This window comes from Manacus candei, unplaced genomic scaffold (assembly GCF_025592945.1).
Source record: "Manacus candei isolate 608988 ecotype Guabito, Panama unplaced genomic scaffold, ASM2559294v1 h1tg000017l, whole genome shotgun sequence".
In the NCBI taxonomy this organism is placed as follows: domain Eukaryota; kingdom Metazoa; phylum Chordata; class Aves; order Passeriformes; family Pipridae; genus Manacus; species Manacus candei.
The window spans coordinates 26443483-26466412 of NW_026138065.1; the positions used below are offsets into that span (position 1 = coordinate 26443483).

The 22930-nt window shown below is 43.2% G+C and overlaps 1 protein-coding gene across 1 annotated transcript in view; it reads left to right on the forward strand.

Annotated features, from left to right (window-relative positions):
• CAPN14 (calpain 14) overlaps nucleotides 1-22930 on the forward strand; it is a 32816-nt gene that overhangs the window by 5031 nt on the left and 4855 nt on the right. The window contains exons 2-19 of the mRNA XM_051783438.1: nucleotides 3212-3569; nucleotides 6081-6150; nucleotides 7082-7200; nucleotides 7790-7926; nucleotides 9056-9230; nucleotides 9949-10014; nucleotides 11412-11497; nucleotides 12766-12840; nucleotides 13479-13642; nucleotides 14334-14497; nucleotides 15207-15218; nucleotides 16799-17004; nucleotides 17541-17577; nucleotides 18437-18499; nucleotides 20124-20181; nucleotides 21940-22004; nucleotides 22461-22529; nucleotides 22648-22726. Coding sequence (XP_051639398.1) covers nucleotides 3212-3569; nucleotides 6081-6150; nucleotides 7082-7200; nucleotides 7790-7926; nucleotides 9056-9230; nucleotides 9949-10014; nucleotides 11412-11497; nucleotides 12766-12840; nucleotides 13479-13642; nucleotides 14334-14497; nucleotides 15207-15218; nucleotides 16799-17004; nucleotides 17541-17577; nucleotides 18437-18499; nucleotides 20124-20181; nucleotides 21940-22004; nucleotides 22461-22529; nucleotides 22648-22726 — 2003 coding nt within the window. The remainder of the gene's footprint in view (nucleotides 1-3211; nucleotides 3570-6080; nucleotides 6151-7081; nucleotides 7201-7789; nucleotides 7927-9055; nucleotides 9231-9948; nucleotides 10015-11411; nucleotides 11498-12765; nucleotides 12841-13478; nucleotides 13643-14333; nucleotides 14498-15206; nucleotides 15219-16798; nucleotides 17005-17540; nucleotides 17578-18436; nucleotides 18500-20123; nucleotides 20182-21939; nucleotides 22005-22460; nucleotides 22530-22647; nucleotides 22727-22930) is intronic.

The following is a 22930-nucleotide window of genomic DNA, read 5'->3' on the forward strand; positions in this document are numbered from 1 at the left end:
AGACTTTTTCTTAAGATCAGTGGGAGACTCTGGGGCAGGTTCACTGCTTGGCCTTGAAAGTCTCAGCACCAGAAGGTGTTCATCAACTTTTGGGCCAATAATCCAAGCACAGGAAATTCAGGGCAAGGTCATCCACCTGTCTGTTTATTCATTCATTTTGTGAGAAAACATAGTTCAGTGCTTCTTTTCAGGATATTTCTATTTGCTTTAAAAGCTCATAGGAAGGGTAGGAGTCAGCTTTGAGTTTTTTTGGTTTTGTTTTTTTGCTTTGTTTTGTTTGGTTTTGGGTTTTGTTTGGTTGGTTGGTTTTGTTTGCTTGTTTTTTTGGTTTTTGTGTTTTGTTTTGGCTTTGTTTTGTTTTGGTTTTGTTTTTTTTTTCTGAAATGCACCACTATGTTTAATCAAAGACTTGAGGTTGTACCTGCAAGTGCTGTTTTTATATATAGAGACTACTGTTGTTTAGAGACTAATAAAGATTAACAAAGCCTAATACACTCACATTTTCATTTTGACTAATGACTACTAATTTCTGAAGCTAATGTTCTGCTGTATTACAAGAATGGTTGTAAAAGATGGCCCTGCATAATTTGTTCTGCTCACCCTAAAATTTATTATTTTGCATGCAAACATTTACTCTGTTCCACGCAATCGGGAGCAGCTTCTCAGCCCAGATTTGGATTGTCTTTATTAAATCTGAAAAGCTGGGCTGAGCTCTGTCAGCTCCAGGTTTAGCCCTCAAATTGCCCACTGCCCCAGTGTTGCCTGAGATAAATCCTCTCATAGAGTGAGTAAGAGTCTCTGAGAGAATTCACGTATGGTCCAGTTACTTTTAGTAAAAGTGTAGGATTTTCCATGGCTACTTCAGATTCTCAGCTTAAGACTTAGGGATGGGGCTTTTAAGATCTTGAGAAAGATCAGGGGAGATCGTAGGATGCTAATGTAGTGCAAGGACTTACATCAGATGGCAAACATGCTAACTAGGGAAACATGCAAGGAATACAGAATCAAATCCATTTAACCTACTGGCTCATGGCTTCCATCTAAAGCTTTAAATGGAAGCTAAACTGTCTGCTACACTTGGCTGTTTTCCCTTAGAAATTTTAATTGCTGGAAGAGGCATGCACACACTCTGCTCCACCTGTGAGGGAGGACACAGTAGGGCACTGATTCATTCTGGGTCAGCACCATTGCTGAGTGGAGTACTGGTGATTTCCAGGTATACCCTGGCTAGTCATATACAACTGTACCTGGTGGCTGCTCCTACACATGACTGCAGCCAAACACAAGTGCAACACCTTGTAGGTGTCTAAGAAGTCACTGTTCATGACACATAAAATGCTTCATTGCCTCTTTTGTTCAAAGATTTCCAGGTAATTTGGAAAAGAGTTTAAAACAACACACCTACAGGCAGGTTCAGTGGGAGGTTTTTGAAACACACAGAGTAGCTGCATCATTAACTCTGATTACACCCCGTTACAGTCAGGGGTGCTGGCTGACTTTATTGGAAATAAGGCTATATATTCAGGTGATTTAAACCTCCATTTTTGAAAGCATTGGTTTTTTCATACTATCTCTGGGTTTCAAAGCCTGTATATGAAGTTCAATTCTTTTTCAAGTAAATGCCAGAGTGAAGTGAGAACTGGTAAAAGGTTAAAATGATTTTATCAGGCTTCGTGCATGCTCTGCACACCCAAAAATCAAGTCTCAAATATTTGCTCTTCAGTGTAGCTCAAAGTATGCCAATTGGTCTCCACTTCTTTTCCTGGAAAGCAGCAAAATGAGAACTTCTTTTTCATACATGTTTTGTCCGTCTATATAAAATGCAGCTGTTCTCCAGGCTGTTTTCTTCCTCTTGTTTTTTTCTTAAATCTACCTCTGTCTTTTGCTCATGTTGTTGCAGCCATGAAGGCCAAGGTTGTAAAAAGGGAGGATTTGGAGGTAGAGACGGTATTTTTTCATCTGGAGAAAAAGTAAGCAAGTTGTTAGGCACTTAAATACTTTTTCAGGTCTGAAATGTCTACTGTACAATAGAAAATTGAATTTTTGTTTCCAGGGCTATATTTTGAAGATTTTTTTTCTTGGTTGCCTTTGAGGGTCAAGCCTTGTGGATCAGTTGTAGGGTAGTTTTATAACAAATGAGAGCTCTGTGTGGGAGGACAGCTCAATCTGGAGTTTTTTGGTTTCTCACAGGGAATGCCTGTGACCTTCAACTTCGATGGGAGTAACAATCAACTGGTTCCTAACTGAGACCAGCATCCTCCCAGGTGCCTGGGGCAGTGATTTTGAGTCTCAAAGAGCCTCCTCTGCAGGGAAGCCATCCAAATACTGTATCTTTATGCCATGTGAACAATTTATTAAACTTTGCATACCGATTAATTTTTTCAGTCCTGAAAACAGTAATAACTATGTAATAGTAATAACTGAAAACACTGTAATAACTATGATTATGATCACCTTGTTACCACTGATGGGAGTGATTTACCTGCTGAGATTTTAGTCATGATTTCTTCCAGGAGCCCACCACTTGCAGCAAAGGCTGATGCTAATGTTTAACATAGCTGCCAATATTAAAAAAGGGCTAGGACATCGCTCTTTGTTGTTTTTAGTGGGGGGATGAGAAACATCTGTCTTGAATGTTACAAGGAAAAAAATACCTCAGCATGCCATTTCATGTGTGAATCTGTGGTATTCAGCAAGATGGAATGTGATCTCTTGGGGGAGATCATATCATTCTCCAAAATGAGGCAAAAAGGGCAAAATAACTATCGAGGGTGTGTGAGTAATGGCTTTGTAACACCTAATGTATTCCATTTTTTCTGTTAGTCTTTGGTTTATCTAGCGCCTTTTTTTTTTTTTCTTGGGAGGGGAAATATCTTCATGCCAGAATGTGATTGAATAAAGACTATCATTCATGTTGCAACATGTTGTGAAAATATCCTGGAGAACCTAAAATAGTCCAGAGAGAGACTGAGAATAGCCATGTGTATGGCTTCAAAGCCCTAGTAAAAGTCAATGGGGTCACTCATTTTTATTTCGCTCAGATCCACAGCAATGTAAAGCCTTGAAGATGCAGTGATAGGTGCTAGATTAGAATTGGGTGGGTCCCCACTTCTTCTGAGAGTGCTACTATCCCTACCCACCCCTGCTGGCTAAGGAGAAAATTTTAAAAGCCACGATTAAAATGACTTTTTATACTTATTTTAATTTTCAGGAATTCTTCTGAAGAAGACACACCTCATCCCAGAAAACTGAGTGTTCCTAGCAGAACTGTGCAGTGTGAGATCCCTGCAGAATCCTCAGTGGAAAACAATTATCCTGATGTTATTGGGGACATCACCATGCCTTTTCTGCTCTGCTTGAAAAAAAATAAGTCACCTGTGCCTTTAGGCAGGAGTATCTTTCAAAAACACACCCCTCCCATCCAGCAGAACTACCAGGCTTTGCTGGAGTCATGCCTGAAGAACAAATGCCTGTTCATAGATGACAACTTCCCTGCTCACATCAGCTCTATTGGAACAGGACCACTGCTAAAAAAACTACCACGAAATTTACAGTGGAAGAGGCCACACGTAAGTGACTTTCAGTGAGTACTGTAGTGTAAGAGGGTGACTACAGCTGATAGCCAGCAAATAGTTTTAGCATTGAACAGACTACTCTTGGACTTTAATTTAGGTGTACTTTAATTTCTCCAGAGATTACATTTATTGTATCAGGTGTCATTTTGGAAGCTGGGGTACACGGTTTCATAATTGCCTTTGAAGCATTTGTTGGCCAAAATCATAACCAGCCTCATTCAGTTTATATCCAGTGACGCTTGGAGCAGGAAGGGAGAGCAGGCAAAGGGAGCAGGTGGAGCTGGTTTCCTTGGAGCTCACAGCTATGGTGATCCCACCATGACTCTGTGATGACAGTATTCATGGTAGTGGTTCCTCTCTCCAAAATTCAAGATCCCAAACTTTTAGAAGATATCTGAGATTCTAGATAGTTCTTAGCCTTTGAGCCCTCTCTCCTATGGAGCACGTATTGTTTTGACGCTGGAGGCTGCTACTTTCCCAAGCAGCAGCAGGTGCCTTATCCTTTTGCTGGGCTGGGTTTTTTTCCCCTGCTAAACTGTTTAGTCTATTGTACTTAGACTAGTGTTTTCCCAGCTCTCAGGGTTGAGCTTCTACCACAACCAGTAACTGACCATTAGTTGGTGAGTTGGTTTTAGCTTTGGGGCTTTGTTTTCTACCTGTGCTGATATTTCCAAGGCCTTTGCTGGTATCCTGTGCTTAAACTGAACATCATAGCAAGAGACAGCTGGTTGCAAGGTCACAGAGCAAGTTCTCATAACAAATGGATAGAAAACAAGTCTAAGAGGCCAAGACAGGGTCCTGGCACAGTTAGATAAAGCCTGTTACTAGCAGTGGCAGTTCTGTTCTTTCTGAGGCACTGCACAGAGTATTGACAATCAGATCTTCCTGAAAGCAGTGTAAAAATTACATGAGAATTTCAGAACCCATGTATTACTGTCCCTGTAAGGGAATTCTGCCAGGTAGTAGCAGATAGCAGCTCCAAGCTAAGTTATTTTCTAGCTGTCATGCTTTGTCAGACTTAAACAATTTCTCACAAGAGCTGAGTTTTTCCAAAACTCATGAAACTCACCAGGAAGGTAGAGGCATCTTTGCAAAGCAAGCAGGGGAGCTTGGGAAGAGCAGCCCTCATTCTTAGAGTTTCATACATAATTCAGTCTTTCAGATGGTTTGTGTTAAGTCAGGATCTGCAGGTGGAGGAAGAGTGTAGTGCTCAGGGGCCTGAGCTGGGTTGTGCTGGGCACTGTGGCTGAGGCAGCTATATCAGCATAGAGGGATTTAGGGAGTAAAGTCAGCATGAGTCCTAGCCTCTACAAAGCCCTTCAGGTGTCCCTCCATCCCACAGATATTGGAATGGACTTGAAACCTCTGTCTCTCAATGCAGTGTTCTGCTGCTCTGCTGTGATTCTTGGGGTGTCCTGTGTAGGGTCAGGAGTTGGACTTGATGATCCTGATGGGTCCCTTCCAGCTCACCATATTCTATGACTCTATGATTCTAAAACTGCCCTGTGAAGAAGGCTGCCATTTGCTCTGTATGCTGAACTTAGCAGAGCACAGGCTCTCTGAGGATGGATGCTGTGCATCCTTCAGTCCCTGCGCTGCAGAGAAGATGCTGAGATTCTCCTGTTCACCCTGCAGGCTTGTAGCTTGCTGCATCTATGACTGATGGCCTGCAAACTGAACACCCAAATTCACCAAGGACAGGGCTTGGTGTCTAATTACTGTAACTGCCTTCTGAGGGTTTGCCATTTCTTTGCTACTGCCTGTAGGGGAAGCCAACAGTGTGAAACTTAGCTTGAGCAATTTCTGGGTCATTCGAGTGAAATGTAAGTTTGACACTTAGGTTATTAATTTAACCCCAGAGGCACTTGTGAACGGAAAAAAAGTAACATTATTTCTCTCTGAACCTGCTCTTGTCACAGAAACAGGAATTTCTGTAGCAGCCATCAGTCTGTAGCCCAAGTGTCAGTCAAATCAAGGAGATGTCAGTCAGGTTAGCTGAAAGTTTGAACAGTTATACTCTGCCATCGTAACCTCTTTTGGCTGAAACTTGTATGGAGGAGCAGGACTGGCATATTTGAGGAGTTTGCTTCTCAGTGTGGTGTTCATAGAAGCCCATGGTGATGCAACTGGTGAGCACCAGTGGCTTATGCTGGAGACCAAATTCAGTGTAGACCAAGCACAAGTGTGCGCCCAGGCTGGTGTCAGGTTAGCCAAAGCACATCACACTAGATTTATACCTGAACCAGAACAGTGTCTGCTGGGACAAGGGGACCATAAGTATTTTGAAAGCTTAGAAAAGGCAGAGGGAATGTTTTGTGTCACATATCCATGAGGTTTTGACCTAGTTCCTAGGCTAGGAACTCACTGGATTTCCCATCTTATGAGATTGCAGCTCTGCACACAGAAAATCCTTGACTTTCAAGCTAAACCAGCTGATGTTACTTGACTCTCTACCTTTTTTCCTTTTTTTTTTTTTTTTTTTGTCTGTGTGTGTGTGCTTTCCAGGCTTTACACAAAAGTCCAGTATTTTATGCTGCAAACAGAAAGCAACTTGATCTCTGCCAAGGATTGGTGGGTAAGGAAACTCCTTTGTATAAATATCTAAGTGTTCTTATAGAAGATAACATTTTGCATGGAAGTTTGATTGTATAAAACTTGGCATAGAAATAGAAGGTGTCTTTCTCCTTCCTTCACTTGTCATGGTGTGGATGAAGCAATTAAAATGGGATAGCCTCAGTAAAAAAACTGGCAAGCTTTGAGGTGGGATTTGAGGCATGAGAGGTATCTCCACAAGCTGAACTCACCTCTGTCTGTTGCTTCTGTGCATGCTAATAGGAAGTGATGCCGTGCTTTTACTGGTCTGTGGTGTTGCTGCTTGACAACTGAACAGGGACCACAGAAGCAGGACTTTTGCTGTCTTTGTACCTAATACTTTGTATGAGTGTGTTCTCTTCACAGCCTTGAAGTTAGAAAAATAATTTTATACCCGTGCTACCTAAAGTAAAAGGATATATTGTCACCTGCAAAAGAGGTAGAGGTGGGACTAAATTATTTTTGAAGTGCTTTAAGTCCTTAAAAACAAAGTTTGATAAGTACAGTTTTGCATGTGAGATCCACTGGAAATTATTTTTCTTTTCTGAAAAGCAAATGTTTTCAGAGAAAAATGGAAACTTTTTTTTAATAGTTCTCTTTATAGAGAAGAGAAAAAACCTGACACAATGTCAGTAAAAACCAGAATGTTTCCACTGACAGTTATTGCTTGCAAAATTTCTTATTTAACCAAACAGTATCCAAATGAAAATGTCACGAGAGAACAATTATAATCCAATCATGGTTTGGTTAAGTAAAGCACACGTCTGGATTGTCTAATTTTCTGCGTATGATTTGTTATAATTGTAAAGACACCAGCACAACAGCTCTTCTGCTAGGATCTTGGTGGTGTTCCTGAACTTGGCTGACAGCTCTCGCTTTTCAGCCAACTCATGTGTCCGTTTGTCTTGGCGCAGAGAACTGCTGGTTCCTGGCGGCCCTGGAAGCCCTGACATTCCACCAGGACATCTTGGCTGCAGTCGTGCCACAAAACCAGAGCTTTGAGAGGAAATATGCTGGCATTTTCCACTTCCGGGTACAGCTGCTCCCCCAGATTGCAGGGGATCTTCAGGAATCCTCTGCTATGTTTTGTGTCACACCCTTAGATGTATGTGCTTCCCCTTGGCCAGGGGCAAGTGGCCAGAGGGTATCCCAGCCTGGAGAGCCCATCACCCCTTCCACAAAGCAGTGCAGGCAGTGAATCACCTGCACGTCGCTCTGAGAATACCCCTCCACTTGTCCATTTTCTCCAGCTGTGCCCTACCCGTATTTTAACACAGACAAAAACATTTCTTCAGAGTGGCAACAGTCAGCAGACCTGAGCACATCTGCTCCAGTCTTCTACCCTTTTGCCCGCTCTTGATGCAACTGTGCTACCCTGCAGTTAGGAATTCCTTCCCCAGAAGTCCAACTGTGGCTTATTTCCCTGCTTATTCCTTGTACACCTGATATATACTTTGTTTGCTCCTCTGGCCGGATGGAGCTGAGGAATTGGCTCTGTCCCACGTCCCACTGACCCACAGCAGCTTGTTCTGTGCCCACAGCTAGGCTATCTTGCCTTTCCTGTTGTTTCAAGGGGAGGTCCCTTCTAAAGGAAACATCAGCTCATTCCTTTCTCCTGACAGTTCTGGCACTTCGGAGAATGGGTTGACGTGGTGGTTGATGATCTCCTGCCGGTGAACGAGGCGGGGGAGCTGGTCTTTGTTTCCTCAGTCTATAAGAACGTGTTCTGGGGAGCCCTTCTGGAGAAGGCATATGCTAAGTAAGTGACTCATTCCAAGTTATGCAAATAGTCTCTAAAATATGTTGGTTGGTGCCTACGCAGTTTGTTCTTGTTTACAAATGCATTTTGTAGGCCTTGCTATATTTGGAGTGTAATAAATGGTTCTCATCTTTCTATTATTACCCAGTAAAAGCTGCCATTGCAGTAGCTGTTACCAATCCAGGCCCCCGAGTTTAAATCCCAGGGTTTAGGTGTGAAAACAGACCTGTTGTGGGGGGTTGTCCTCTTAGTGTTATCACTGTTTGCAGTGTATTGTCTGTGCTGGTGCCTTCTTTGTAAATACTGTAGAGAAGCCGAAGGCCACCGGTAAGGATTTTCAAAGGTGAATGATTTCTGATGCCTCCTTTGATGTATTATCAGTGTGAGAAACCTCCAAGGATTTTCAATTTGGAGGTTTGCTGAAGCATTGTCCTCTGTTTTGGTAGAAGCTCCTGCTCTCAGGTCCCCCAAAACTGAGGCATGTAACAAGTCATATGTCACGGTGAGAACATTGTCTACAATGCTAAACTTTAGTGGTAGTATATGACTAAGAAGAAAGCAATAAGGCATAACTGATGGAGTTTGTTGATATTGGGCTGAAATAATCTCTGCAGAGCAGGGAAAAATCCTAGTTAACATTCAGAGAAAGATCACAGTAAAGGTGAGAAAGTGCAGTAATTTTCATTTGGTGTTAGCATTAGAACAAAAAGAGAGAAAAGGAGAAAGTTGCACTGCAATGGTAAAGACAATCAGATTGGAGACTGAGCTCTCAAGACAGCGTGCCTCTCAAGGTACTATATTTTAGATACAGCACACTGTCTGGTGATAAATTCAGGCAACATTTGCTAAGGCAGAATTATCAAAGATGTTGTGATAGGCATGTTCTCATTACAGAGCAGTGAGGGATGACAATGAGTGAAGAGTACCTTTCAGAGTATGGCCAGTCTTGGAGGTAATTTTCTAGATTCTCCTCTTCCTAAATGCAAAGATTCCCCTAAAATTAAACATGAGTTACAGCCTTCCTTTTGCATTTTGCACACTGTTTTTGTATGTTTTCATTGTTACACTACCTTCAACCTGTCATCTGTGACTATAATCCAAAGAATATATTGATGTCATTTTTTGCTAGACTTTATGGCTCCTATGAAGATCTGCAGATTGGGCAAGTTTCAGAAGCCTTGGTGGATTTTACAGGAGGTGTTAATACAAGGATCAAGCTTGCAGAAGCTCCTCCTGATCTGTGGGGTATCCTGACAAGAGCCACCTACAGCAGATCTCTCATGGGCTGTCAGACACACTTAGGGGTGAGACTCGGAGTGATGCCAAATGGCTTTACAGCTAAAAGCCTTTCCAGACCTCTTTACTGCTGCTCAGCTAGTCATTGTGACTCAAAATGTATCAAAGCTGCCACACATGACTTTCTATAGAAGTCACATTCTTAATGTTAAACTTTCTACACGGCTCGATTCCCTGCTGCTCTCAGATCCCTGTTGTTATGTTCAGGAATATCTATCACAGAACCTCTATTTAAATGAGGTCCTACTGTATTTTCCCATTTTTGCTAAATAAATTTTCCATTTTTACAGATTGTCCAATGAGGCACAGGCACACATGGAATAAACTTACAGCTAAGGCAGAGAGGTGTGTGGTTCAGAACATAAGCTCAAATCTTGGCTTCCAAGCCTTATGCTAACACTTCAGCTGTTGGGAAACTCTAATATTCTGAAAATCAAAACCTAACCTCCTGAACGTTTTGAAAGTGAGATAGTCTCTAGCCAAAGATCCACAATTTAGGAAAGGACCTTCCTAATCAATCTTTCAATTCCAAGCATACTGCGAAATATGGCTGTTAAGAGCTTCAATTTATTTATTCATTTAATTTTCAGTTCAAACCATTCTCCATTTGCTTTGAGAGTCATTGCTGACACAGGTACAGGTCTCTGGTATTGGTATGAGTCTGCCATGTAAGTATAGGTAGAATAAAAGGTTTATTTTCCTTCTGTTTCTCTTCCTTTTATACAGACAACAAAGGTCCTGAAGAATGGGCTTGTTGCTGGCCATGCCTACACAGTAACTGGTATTAGAAAGGTAAGACTAGCCCTAATGTCCTGGGTCCAGGTTTATTTGGATATCAACAATTTTTATTGCAGTCATAGGTTCAACCATTAATCAGACCAACTATGGTATCTCCTCCCCAGTGCTCTTTTCTAAGGCTAAAAGAGACTGTGTGCTTTGTTAAGATTCACTTTTGAGTGTGTCCATTTTAGTATCAAGGTCTTGGCATAAAGGACAATGGTTATGTGGATCAACATATCTCTAAGGATGGGAATGATTCATAGGGCTCTGCTGAGACCATCACCCACAAATGCATCTTAGCTGCTAAGGAAGAAAGGACTGGACTTTGGGGCTGCTGGGAGGATGTGCTGAAACTTGGGATATGCTTTTTACTTGGAATAAAAAGCTTTCCTCTGAAGTCAAAGGAGAGGCCACAGAGAAGTAAAGATGCAAGGGCCGAAATATGAAAGACTGCAAATGGAAATGTGAGTCAATGGTGGAGTAAGGGAACCAAACTGGGCCCCTGTGCAGGGAGTGCAGGTGGACCCCACTGATCTGCAGAAGTATCATTGAGAGTCCCCCTAAGATATTTGTCTAGAGGTGAAGGACAGTGAAATAATAGATCCCAAAGACTGTGAGAAAACTCAAGCTTTCTCCTCCTGGGTTGGTGGATGACTATCTTGTCCAGCCTTAAAAGCAGGTTGACAAGGATGGTAAAGGACTTTGTGGGGCTTTGGACATGTTGGTGAAAGTATGTTCAGTACCTCTAGCAAGAGATACTAGGAAAGTTGGAAGAAATACTGTCAGCTGGGTGATATACATCTGTGTCTCCCATAGAAGGAGCAGGAAGGTTTTAGGTATGGAGTTTATCAGCGACATGTCTGCCATTCTGGCTCCTCTGATGGGATGAAGAGCCAGGCAGCATTAAGGGACTGACCCAGCATCTGGAACCAATATGAAGGCAGCTTTTCTGCTGTGTGCTGCCAACAAAGTCCCTGGTTGGCCTGGCTGCCTCTCCTCCCACCATGGCATCCCAGTTCAGGAGGCACTGACCTATGTGGTGACCCATGGGGGACTGCACTGTGCTGTGCCATTGCACTGTGGTAGGACTTGGCTTTCACAGTAGTACAGTCTTGCCCCCACGTGAGTGAAAAATGAGCAGATGTTGGAAAGGAAAAGGAATTTACAGTCAAATCTCTACATTTGGAAACTGTTATGTCTCTGGTATCACTTCAGAATGTTAAGATGAAGCATCTGAATCTCTTTCTTGCCAGCATTCTGAGTTGCATATTCATAGATTTTTATCATCATACTTGCTGGCATCTATGAGAACAAACAAAATAATTGTTAATATCTGACACAGAACAATGACTTAAACCAGATGAGAACTGCTGAGACCTTGATAAGTACAGTGTTACTGTTTTCTGCAGGTGACCTGTCAATATGGACCAGAAAACCTAGTGAGACTGAGAAATCCATGGGGGAAAATTGAATGGAAAGGAGACTGGAGTGACAGGTGAGTTTAAAAAAGGAAAGGTATGATGCTGAGGGGGAGGAAAAGTTTATTGGAGGAAAGATGCTGCCATCTTCAGGCATGAATGCTGAGGGCAGCATTCAGATAACAGTTGCTCGCAAAGACCTTCTGGTGTCAAAGCAATGACTCAATAGATTTGTGTGTCTCCAGCAAATAGTGCTTACGTAGCTGGGCTCACTTCACACACACAGCTTCAACAAGATCAGTTCTCGTTTTCCATTCACTGAATACCAGAGGAAACATAATATGAACGTCAGACACTGACCACGTTGCTGCGATCTGGATGGCATGCAAAGTGACAGATAGCTGGGCAGGAGGCTCTAAACAAACAACATGTTTCAGGACACACAGTCATTTATCATGGGAGGGCCTGTGCAAAGTCCTCCACAGGCTACAAAGTGCAGGAGCTGGCTGGCTGCAAAGGATTCCTCTGTTCTGGCTGTTTCAGGAATACAATTGGGTATGAGATCAGAAGAAGCAACCAGTGAGGCAAATGGGCCCTGTATTTGCAGCTACCTGATTTTTTTTTAATTGAGATCCACAAAAGACAGTGTTTTGCATTCTAGACCACTGGCAACTGTAAACTTGTGTCCAGTTCCTCTTTAAAGTGGAGCATGTTTCTCTCTTCCAAGCTTCACTTCATTCCCTGTGCAGGCTCTGTTTGATGAGGCTCATGTGGGTAGAAAGGAAAGAAGAGTACAGAGGTTACTGGGAATGTGAGTGACTTTCACCTTGTCTGCAGAGCTGTAACTTCTCTGATGCGTGTCTGTCACATAATGACAACACACCAGCTGTTCCTGTTGAAGAGCATAATGAGCAACATACTGTAGGCCTGCCTTTGAAACGACTCCCAGCTGCCTCTTGTGCTGTCCTAGTCATTCATTCATTATGCCAAACACTCTTCCTATTATGTCCCCTTTGATAGAAAATTAACCAACAAAGCAGGTCTAAATTTTTATATTTTAAGTACTTGGAAGCTGCATGTTCAAGTGAGTGGACTGGCTGATGGAAATGGAGCATTTGTGGCTTCTGCTGGAGAAAACTGGAGCCGTTTAGCTACATCTCATGGGACCCAGAGTGGTCATGGAGAGTCTCATATGGCTGAAGGCATAGGAGCCTCTCTTTAGTGGGAGATAAACATGATGATATGTGGGGACAGGTATTTGGCTTCTTTTGATAGAGGAGAGCAGTGTACTCTGCCTTGAATTTCAGGCCACATTTGGTTAGTCATCTCATGTTATTCCCCTTAGCTCTTACAAGTGGGAGCTGCTGAGCCCGAAGGAGAAGATTTTGCTGAGGAAAAAGAAGGAGGACGGAGAATTCTGGTAATGGCACAGTCTTGCCTCTCTCCTCTCCGCCAGTAGCTCTGGGGCTGCACCTGGAGATGAAGCAGCACCTTGGCACTTAGGCTGAGGCATAGGTGATCTGCTTCATACCAGCCCATGCTTGCTCTCTTGTTCCCCTCTGCCTGATGACGTGAGAAGCAGTATCTGTGCTGACATGGATGCACGGTTTTTCAGTGGCAGGAGCGAGGGAGAAGCAGGACTCCTGGGGCTGCTGGAGAAAAAGGGCAGCTTTCAGGAGCTGTTGTCCTGCCTTTTATTTTTAACATAGCTCTGGGAAGCTCTTGCTTGCCTGGTGTTTGTGATTTCTCCATAACTTCTGCCACGAGGTGGCAATGTTGCTGCCCCGTAATTTCACTGCATTCCCTTTGATGGCAATATTATTTTATTCTCTGTGCTGCTATCCTTTGCTGAAGTTTTAGTCGTCCGTTTGCTACTTCTAGATGCTGCTGTTGGAGCAGACACTCTCTTCTTTACTACCTAATAAAATATGAGCATTACCATATGTAGCGCAGAATGGTGTGGCTTCGAAGTTCCCTGCTCCCTTTCCTTTTCTTTTTATGAGCCATATGGACTAAACTAAACTGCTGACAAGATGTCTCTTGGCACTCTTTTCCCAGGATGTCTCTGCGAGATTTTAGGATTCATTTTTTAGATCTGATGATCTGTAAACTAACTCCAGACCTGATGAGCCAGGAAGATGGGAAAAAGTGGATGTATTCCCTGAAGAGTGGGAGATGGGTTAAAGGAAGCACAGCAGGAGGAAGTCTGGGATTCTGTAATGGTGAGGGGTGCTCTTTTGGATGACTCTGACATTTGGATGCTCTGCTGACTCAGTTACCAGCACCTTATACCTCTTAGCATAAAACTGACAACAGAAATATGTGCTTCCTGCTTAAGCCTCCACACCAACATCAAAAATAAGCAGCTGAAGGACTTTGATTGCCTTCTGCTATCACAGAAAATGCATCACTTGCAAACATAGGGCAGTGGGTTGATTATAGCATGAAATGAGCTGCAGAATCACAGGATCAATTGCCAGCACTGTTCTGCTTTAGGGCATTAAACTTGTCTGTTAAAATTTGCATCCTCAGCACCTCCAGGGAGTGGTATTTTAAGTAAAGTGAATGGGAAATGCAGAAGCTCTGCTCTTCGGGAAGCAGAGCAGGTGGGGTCTGAAGTCAGCTAGCCCATATACCAGAGGTGATGCAGGAACAGTGATACATTTATAAAAAACATGAGCTCTTAGTTGCATGTAAACAGAAATATAGTTCCTTGTTCCTGGGTTGTTTTACTGTTTTAGATAAGTTACACTGCCAAACTTGTGAACTGCACCCTAAAATCAAATTCCTGTGGTGTCTGGAGGTACAGACTAGTTGTGACCGATTCAGTCCAATGCCAGGCCTCATGTGGGAAGTTGGCAATCAATTTTGTGAGGGAAAATGACATCAAAATTCTTTTCTTGTTTTGCTTAGGCAACTTTTGGATGAACCCTCAGTACTGGCTGAATGTTTTACCAGTTGAAGACAGTAAGAAAAACCTGAATTCGTGCAATGTGGTTATATCCCTGATGCAGAAACACAGCAGCAAACACCGGAACCGAGCTCCTCACCTTTTCATTGGATTTTTACTCTACAAGGTGTGAAGAATTGCTTTGCTTTTCTTGCTTTCACCGCATAGGAAAACTTCCAGGCCCTGTAAATTGTAGCGCTTTGCAGATGAAGAGTTTTGTTGTGCCCAGGGTGATCTGTGCTCTTTCCTTCTGCCTGCGCCCACTCTCCTCACACATCACAGCACAGCTCTGTGTCCCACTTCCTGCCTCTCCAGCATGCTGCATGTCATCCTGCAGAGCAGTGAGAAGTGCCTTTTCCTTCAAAGTACGCTTTATTCTTTTCCTTTTTCTGAGAGTATGTGCAACAGCTGGGAGAACGTGCCAGGAGTGCCCTTACTTTGAGGCAGGAAGAGCTCTGCCCTCAGATTATTTCCAACTATGGTAAATCGTGCTTAAGAAGTGTTCCTAGCATGATGTAGCAGCGGTCCATGTGTACATACTGCTAGTTCCCTGTGTATCTGGGGATAAGTGGATATCCCCTCAGTTCTCTGCTTATCCTAGTGCCTTGAGAGCCACCCTTCTCCCCTGAACAGAGCCACAGCTCTTGTTGCTGCTGTGAGTTTGCACAGCTACAGTGAGGTGACTGTGGGGAAGGGTTTTTGGGTGGAGGGACTGAGGTTTCTGAAGGCAAGACCCCAGCTGGATGTATGTATCTGCTTTGCTTCCCAGGAATGACATGGCTATGTTATGTGAGCAAACTTGTTTGACAGTTGCTCTGTTTCTTTTCTTCCTGCAGGTAGACCTACAGGTGAGTCTCTTGTCACCACTACTGACTGTTTGCTGGGGCACCTGAGCTGGTGCAGCAGTTAAGACAGCACTGAAGGTGGTGTGTTTGCCTTTGTTCCTTGGCTGACAGTGAGTATTTGAGTTCAGTGAGGCACCACAGCAAGGCACTACTAATGCAGAGCTATCCACTGACTCTTCTGAAAAGCTGCCATATCAGGAGGGCTCAGGGGCCTTAAAAGGGGACATGGGTTGTTCAGGTCCTATAATGGGTCTTCAAAGGCATTAGAAGTGGTATCAGTGTTAACAGGGAAAGGTTTAGCTCCTCTTGTCTTCTAAGGGCTTATCTTCCACTCCCTTACTGCTCAGAACACCTCTTAAATGAAAATTTGGGCTGGCAAAGAACTAATTTAGGTGTATGGTTAGGGCAGCACAATTGTGTTCCTAGTTACTGTATTTCCAGCATGGTAACTATGAGGTAAGATGCCATGCCTTCCTGACTTAAATATTTTGTGCTCTATCAAGGTTACAAGTAAGGTAAACTTGCTGGCAGAGGGGGTGGGTCTGGGTGTGGCCCTAGCACACTCCTCTGTCATACCTGAGTGGGAATGGTGGCAGCCAGGACTTTAATTTCAGGTTTGTAGTGATTGCCAAGATCAATACAGAGAGATGGCAAGCCAAGAGCATCTAAGGTATTAGAACTACTGTCAACCCAGTATTGACTGGAATATAAAAACTTTGAATTTAACATAAGGGGCATGAGGAGGAGTAACCCTGAACCTTTCAGAAGAAAGATTGCTCTATTAGTAAGAAAAATACTGGCAAAGGAAGAGGCATAGCCTCTCCCCATGAGGCTGCAAAGTAAAATGACTAAATGTTTTGAGGAACAGCCAAGATCAGAAGGTGACAGTGGTTTTAGCTAGCAGGATTATTTATTTTGCTTGTGTACTGGGCGCTCAGTGGCATTAAAAATGAGCTCTGTGTTGCCTGGATCAACACTTTATCCATCCTCCTGTTGCTGAAAAGTGCCTGCAGAGCAAAGAGTGTCAGGCAGATCAAGAACTCTTGCATTAAGTCAGGGTTAGGGCTTAGGTTGTGCCTGCAGGAGGCTCAGATCACAGGTACTCCAAAATCCTCTGGCACCAGATCCCTACCACTAAGGACAAGCTGGGGACAAAGTGTGTGGTCCTTATGGGATAGGATGGGTGTTCTGGCTAGCAAAGAGCAGTGTCTAGAGCAGTTCCTGCCTGCAGTTACTTCTCTTAATATGGAAAAGCCTTTTGCAGTATCCACTTTGACAGGAATAGCTTCTCCTCTCCAGTCCTCACTGCTGTTCTGTACAAGTACTCTTACATGGTCGATAAATTGCAGGAAACCCAGTTCTTTGTCATAGTAGTATTGGGCAGGGGTGTTGCATAAGTGAGAACCACCATGTCCTGGGAAGAGACTGAGTCCTTTGGGCTCTGTTACCTGTCTGTGCTGCAAAACAATCTGAGGTGTGAGGGCAGGCTGTCTATGCCACGCCCGTGAATCCTCCACATGTCTTCTGTGCATTTGTTCAGCTGGTTGCAGAACACACGTCTCTTATCTTTCTTCCCTGAACAGTACCAGGAAAGCAACAGAAAACTGCCCCCAGCTTTCTTCACCCGACATCAGCCTGTGAACAAGCACCAAGTTTTCCTTGATGAGCGGGAAGTGACTCATGACTTCCATCTGGAGCCTGGTGTCTATGTGATTGTCCCATCCACGCTGGAGCCTCAGCAAGAGTCTGAATTCATCCTGCGGGTCTTCTCCAGGAAACATGTTCTTCGGTGAGATGCTGCTGTCCCTCTGCCAGCACCTAATTCTCTGGAATAGTCTGGTCTTTCTAGTCTAATGGGAGCAGCATAGAGACTTTACTCTGCGAAAAGCAGCATAATCTCTTTTAGAGAGGCTGGTTGTGGGTTTCTCCCACCTTAGGATTCTCAGTGGCTGAAGTACTGCTTTTGGCTTTATCCTTTTGAGAGGTGTTGAGCTAGGCCCACAAAATTCTTGCAGCAGGGACATGTTTGAGAGTGTGAGAAGGACAAGAGCTTTTAATGCACCATTAATGTGCCAGGAGACCCTTCTGGCAGTGCTAGGACAGTTGCTTGTGCATAATAGTGCTTTGAATACTTCAAATGCTGGCAGCCCTTGGAAGTTGTACGGACATGAGGCCTTCCCTTACTGCAGCTGTAAAACCAGAGAATAAAACAACCTGCAATAGCAGGTTGGGGCCCCATCTGGGGATGGGGGATGCCACCTGTGGTGAGACAAACACACAACTCTGGGATACCTTTATAACAGGTCTGCTTTTTTGCATCTCTAGGGAAATGGGCGGGAACACGAGTTTCATCCTCTCTAAGGTGAGTGGATGTAAGACGAGTGGGAGGTCTGTGATTCAGTCTTCTGCTCTGAATGTTGGGTTTTTACTGTTGCTCTGCTGTAGGGACAGGCTGAGTGAGAATGTCAGGGCTTGTGTTTCAGCACTTTTGAAAGCGTGGCTTGGGTTTACAGCTGGAGTCCTTTGGGCCATGCAGACAGATGCGGTCAAATGTGGAGGACAGGCTAAGCACATTAGTTGGTTGCCTTTTTGCAAACCTCTTTTAGTGACACCATCTTACTGGCTCTGCAGTCTTTCCTGTTCATGGCTTTTAGGAGGCTCAAGGTCCATTCTTGCACTTGTCCCTGTTCCTTTCATGCCTTGAAAGTTTTGAAGACCTCATGGGACCTGAGCAGTACTATTCCCATGCAGCAGCCTGTAGGCTATTTTTGAAATAGCTGAGCTCAGTGGCAGTGCATGCATGTCTGCACCTTGTGCCAGGGAGTTTATAGCATGGTCTGTTCCCCTGGCATAAAAAGGTCTTTCCTGCTTTCATCTCCTCTGTTGTGCTGTATACAGGAAGACAGAGGCCCTTCTCTCTCTTCTTGACAAAGAGTGAGCCACATCCCTTGTTGTTGCATAGCTTGGGGAAGGGTGGGGGGAACGTTTCTCCCCACTGAGTGTTATCTGAGTATTTCTTTCCAAGAAATAGCATTTCTGTGGTGTGGGGAGCTATCTTAGCAGTGGGCTGTGTCAGTGATGTAGCATTGATTGCAGTGGTGGGGAGAAAGTGGAAGGGCAGGGGATGGAGTGCAGTTCTGGGAAATTATCTTTAATAACTTGGATGACAATATTTTTCTTCTGCAAGTTAATGATTAATATATTTTTTAAATACCTTAAAGGAAATTGTTGATAGGTATGAAGGCAAGATTTGGGAGGATTTCTTCACAAGGCATTTTGAACAGGTAAGTGCTTGCATCAGCTGCCAGAATAAACTCCTCCAGAGCTATTATGTAGCTCTGTGAAAGTAAAAGCGTGTGGGTGCTCAAGGGAGGTCTGGATGTGGAAGTGTGGGGAACAGAGAGGGGCCACAGAGAGCAGTAGGGTTGTGTGTACAGTGCAGCAAATTTGACTGTGAAGCTTAGCAATATGATAATGTTGAGATAGGCAGACTTCTCCACACAAGAGGGTGGGAATGCCTGGAACTTAATGCCACAGGACATTGTGGATGTGACAATATCAAGAGGCTCAAGAGGTATTAGCAAACTGATGGGCAGAAAGTCCATAAACAGGTACTAAAGGACTGGGCAGGGATGTATACTGTCAGATCCCTTTTCCAACAGATGTGGATGCCAGGGAAACAGCAGAATGGACTGCAGAAGCTGACCAGGCTCATATGCTCTCCCTAAACATTAATTACTATTGCCTGTATTGGGGACAAAGTGATGGGCTGTGTGAATCCATCCTGTCCTTTAGGGTGTTCTTACATTCACTGGGGAAAGTTACCAGTGAGATAACACCCCCTGAAACACTTGTCTCATACATACTTCATCACAAGTTGGATGGCAACTAACTTGCTTTGAGAGGTGAAGTAGGTATCAGATGTCCCGTCACCTCCCTTTTTCCCTAATTTTCCTGGTGAAATATGATCTTTACTGTGAAAGATTCTTTTTAAGGATCTCTCTAGCCTGATTTGAGATAGAACTGACCATCAGGGATCCCACTAACTATGGTGAGAGATGCAAGAGTTTCACCTTTCAGAAAAGGTCACTGCATTTATTTAGCATCTTACCCTATATTTGGCAAACACAATTTTACGAAAACAGATTTGCACTTTTAATAGCAATAATTCGAAGGAAACTGTTACTGAAAACAAGCAATGCTTTTACTTTATGCCACTGGTTTAAGATTTTGGTTTTGAGAATGGTGTGGCTTTCAGATGTGCTAGAAATTGCCACATACTGTGAGATGTCGGTCCTTTGCTGTCAGGAGGTTCCAAGGACACACAGAGGCAGGCAGTACTGCCATTTCTGAAGGCATTACCCTGGTATGGCTCAATGATTTGAAAATAGCCTTTTATTTTTGAAGAGTGACATTTAAAAAAGCCCTCCAAACAAACGATTGTCACAGCTTCTAAAAAAACCTGTAAACTTTAATATGACAAGGATGAAGGGGAACCTTTGCTTTGAAAAGTTTGGGGAGAAGTATTCCAAAGTTTCCATCTTTTTTGTCTGTAAGTGATAAAAGGGAAATATTTGAAGCAAGTCTCTTGACAGAGTGATTGATGGGACAGATGGCACCAAGGCCAAAAGGTTAACGGTCTGGATCCTCACTCGGTGTAAATCTGCTGCATTGATCGGTGTGGAGCCCTGAGAACTTAGCCCAGAGCAGACTGCAGCTCTTGCAGGCTGAGAATCTTGTCATATTCAAAGGGAGCCTTTTCTATTGATTTTCCCAGCGGCTGGAGTGGGGCCAGAAAAGCAGAGAATGAAGATGGGACATGCTGGGAAAACAAAAGTAGGAGAAAAGTGATTTAGTACTTTAAAAAAAAATAAAAAACAAGAATTAAAATTCTCTTCCATATCACAGAATCCTGAAATAAATGCTGTTCAGCTCCAGAAGATCTTGAATAATATATCTTGGAGAAGTAAGTACTGAAAAACAATGTTTCTGTAAAATAAACCCTCTCAGAGAAAAGCCTCAGCTCCTATATCTATTACTTGCATTCTGGGAAGAGAAACTGGCTTGAATCTGATTGAACTGACTCTTCTGATGCCATGTTAGATCTTCAGAGCAAAAGGATTTGCTGGGGTATGAATCAACATGGCAGAAATTTTAAAAGTGAGGCTAATCTAGTTTGAATTTCAACAACTGGAAGAATGGGGGAGAACAAGTGTGGATGCAGACTCTTAGTTTGACCTCCAAACCCAGCTTGACCTCAGCCTTGATTCTGAAACTGAAATCTTGTTCCACCCTGTGCCACTGCCAGTCTTGGCAGCACCACTGCTCAGAGGTGTGGAAAGCCTGGTCTGTAGGCATTTATGTGGTGGAAGAGGGTCTTGTCTTTGCCTTCATGTGCCTGGTTCATGCCTGCTATTCCTGTTTACTCTTCCCTGCTATGCATGCACAAGGCTGTTCATTGCTCTGTGTGTGTTTGGCAGACAGGATGAGGTGCAGGTGGCCTGTGTAACCTATGCTTGTGAGACCCAGATGAGCCCCGAGCTTGTCTCTCTTATGAGGACTGTGACATCCACTCTGCCAGGGGCAGCCCAGGGCACTCCACAACCTTGTAATTTGGTTCCTATTTATAAATAATACCACCTAGACAACAGCAAGGTATTGCAATGGCTGTTTTCTCTGAACAATGACAATGAAATTACATACATGATGTTGAATCCAGATTTCCTTTGCAGTTTCTTCACTGGGAACAACCAATGTTCAACACAGAAAATACTCTATCCAGCCATTACAGGCAACAAAGAATACAATCAAAAGACTGATGTGATGTCTTTTTCACTTAAGCTGAATTTGACAGTGCTCTCTTTTCTTCAAAGGTGGACAAGGATAGCTCTTCAGACTTTTTGCAGTGACCCACCAGGCACTGTCTTATCTGTGAGAGGACTATGTGGAATAGGGAATCTTTATTTTTCATGAGTGATCGATTTTAAGACAGTGATTTTAAAAACTTTACAGTACTTGCTTCATATTTATGAAACAGGGCTATTACAGGATTAAAATTATTAAAGCATCTTGACTTTCTGCAGAGAAGAGATTGGTGAGTTATGATTCTGTCCCTTACTCAGTGTGAGGCTATAGATCGTCTATAATCATGATTTACAGTGAGATTAGAGCCTATTTTTGTTACTCTTCATGTAACTTATATATGAAGCAGGAATGCTAAGCTTTGATGCAGCATCATCATGTTTCCAGCAATGCCTGTACTTTTAATTATATTAACAGAGCTGGCACTGTGTCTGTGAAAGAGAGGGAGATAGAGATGCTTAGTACAAGAGTTTCAATTAATCTGCAATGCTGTTCCCCAAAGCTCTTCAGGTCAAGTGACTTTGCTCAAGGTCATGCAGTAAATTCTGTTTGGGATTAGAGCTTTGGATGTCCTTTTCCTTCCATTTTCTCTAATAGCTGGAGATAGTGCACCATATTTCATTCTGTATTACATGCCTGCAGGGAGCTCATATTGGATTTTCTGAGACTAGTAGAATCCATCCTGTTGCCTCATATTTTTATCATCATAAATGATACTTCTTCTCAAGTGGGTGTAAAGTTTCACAAAGGCTTGGGAACCTGAGCCCTCTCAAGTGAGGGGAAATTTTGTGAGAGTCCATTTTTCTGAGAGATATTCAATGACTCCTCAAAACAATTATTTTTTTTTTTTCCCTCTCCCCAGACTTCCAGAGTTTTCGCCTGAATTTCAGTCTGGATTCCTGCCAGGGTATCTTGGCACTCCTGGATGTATCCTTGTCATGAGTGATACTTCTGACTCATATAATACTCCATTGGAGCATTATTTCGTAGAGCAGACTGGGTGTTACTGTGATTTCTTTACCACCAGCACATGGCCCTGCTTATTGAACATCTCACCCTCCATAATAACAGTTCAACTGTGACAGAATGGAGTTGGTTTGGGAAAGGGTTGATTCCTGCTGCTTCTGAAATCAGCAGCCAGGTTTCCATTGACTTTGGTGGGAGGAGGATCAAGCCTATAGATAAGCATGTGGGCTAAGAAATCATTATTCTCATGTTATAGTTGTGGAAATGTTAGAGTGGCTATAAGTTTTTGATTTGTTTGGGTTTTTTTGTGGTTTTTTTGTTTGTTTTTTTTTTGTGGTTTTGTTTGTTTGTTTTAATATGTAATGAGTGCTACCTAAAGTTTAATTGAGATGTTTTGACTTTAATTCTCCCACTAAGCTGAATGCCACTGGCACACTGAGTATCCAGGAATTCAGAGTCCTGTGGAAAAGGCTGCTTTTCTATTTGGTATAACAATAATTTCTGTGCCCCTTTGCAATATCTCCCTGCTCACAATCCCTTTGGTGTCATCTGTTGTTTTTTTGGGTGGCTTGTTATGTTTAAAAATACTCCCTTCACCCCCCAGGAAGTTTTCCAGAAAGGAGACACAAGCAGATCAGGAAAGCTTGACCTTGTGGAACTGCATGCAGCTGTACAGGAGACAGGTGAGCCCATGGTGCATTTTGACAAGTCTTATCCTCTTCCTCACAAAAGTGGAAAAAGCCTAGGGCTGGGGAACATCTTGATAGTTGTAGGTAGGGACTGGGAGAAGTGGAAAACACATAGGCTGTATGATCGTGGCATCTCTTCCTTCTCCTTTAGCTGGATAAACACATCTGAAAATTATTTTGCCATGGAATGGGCTACTC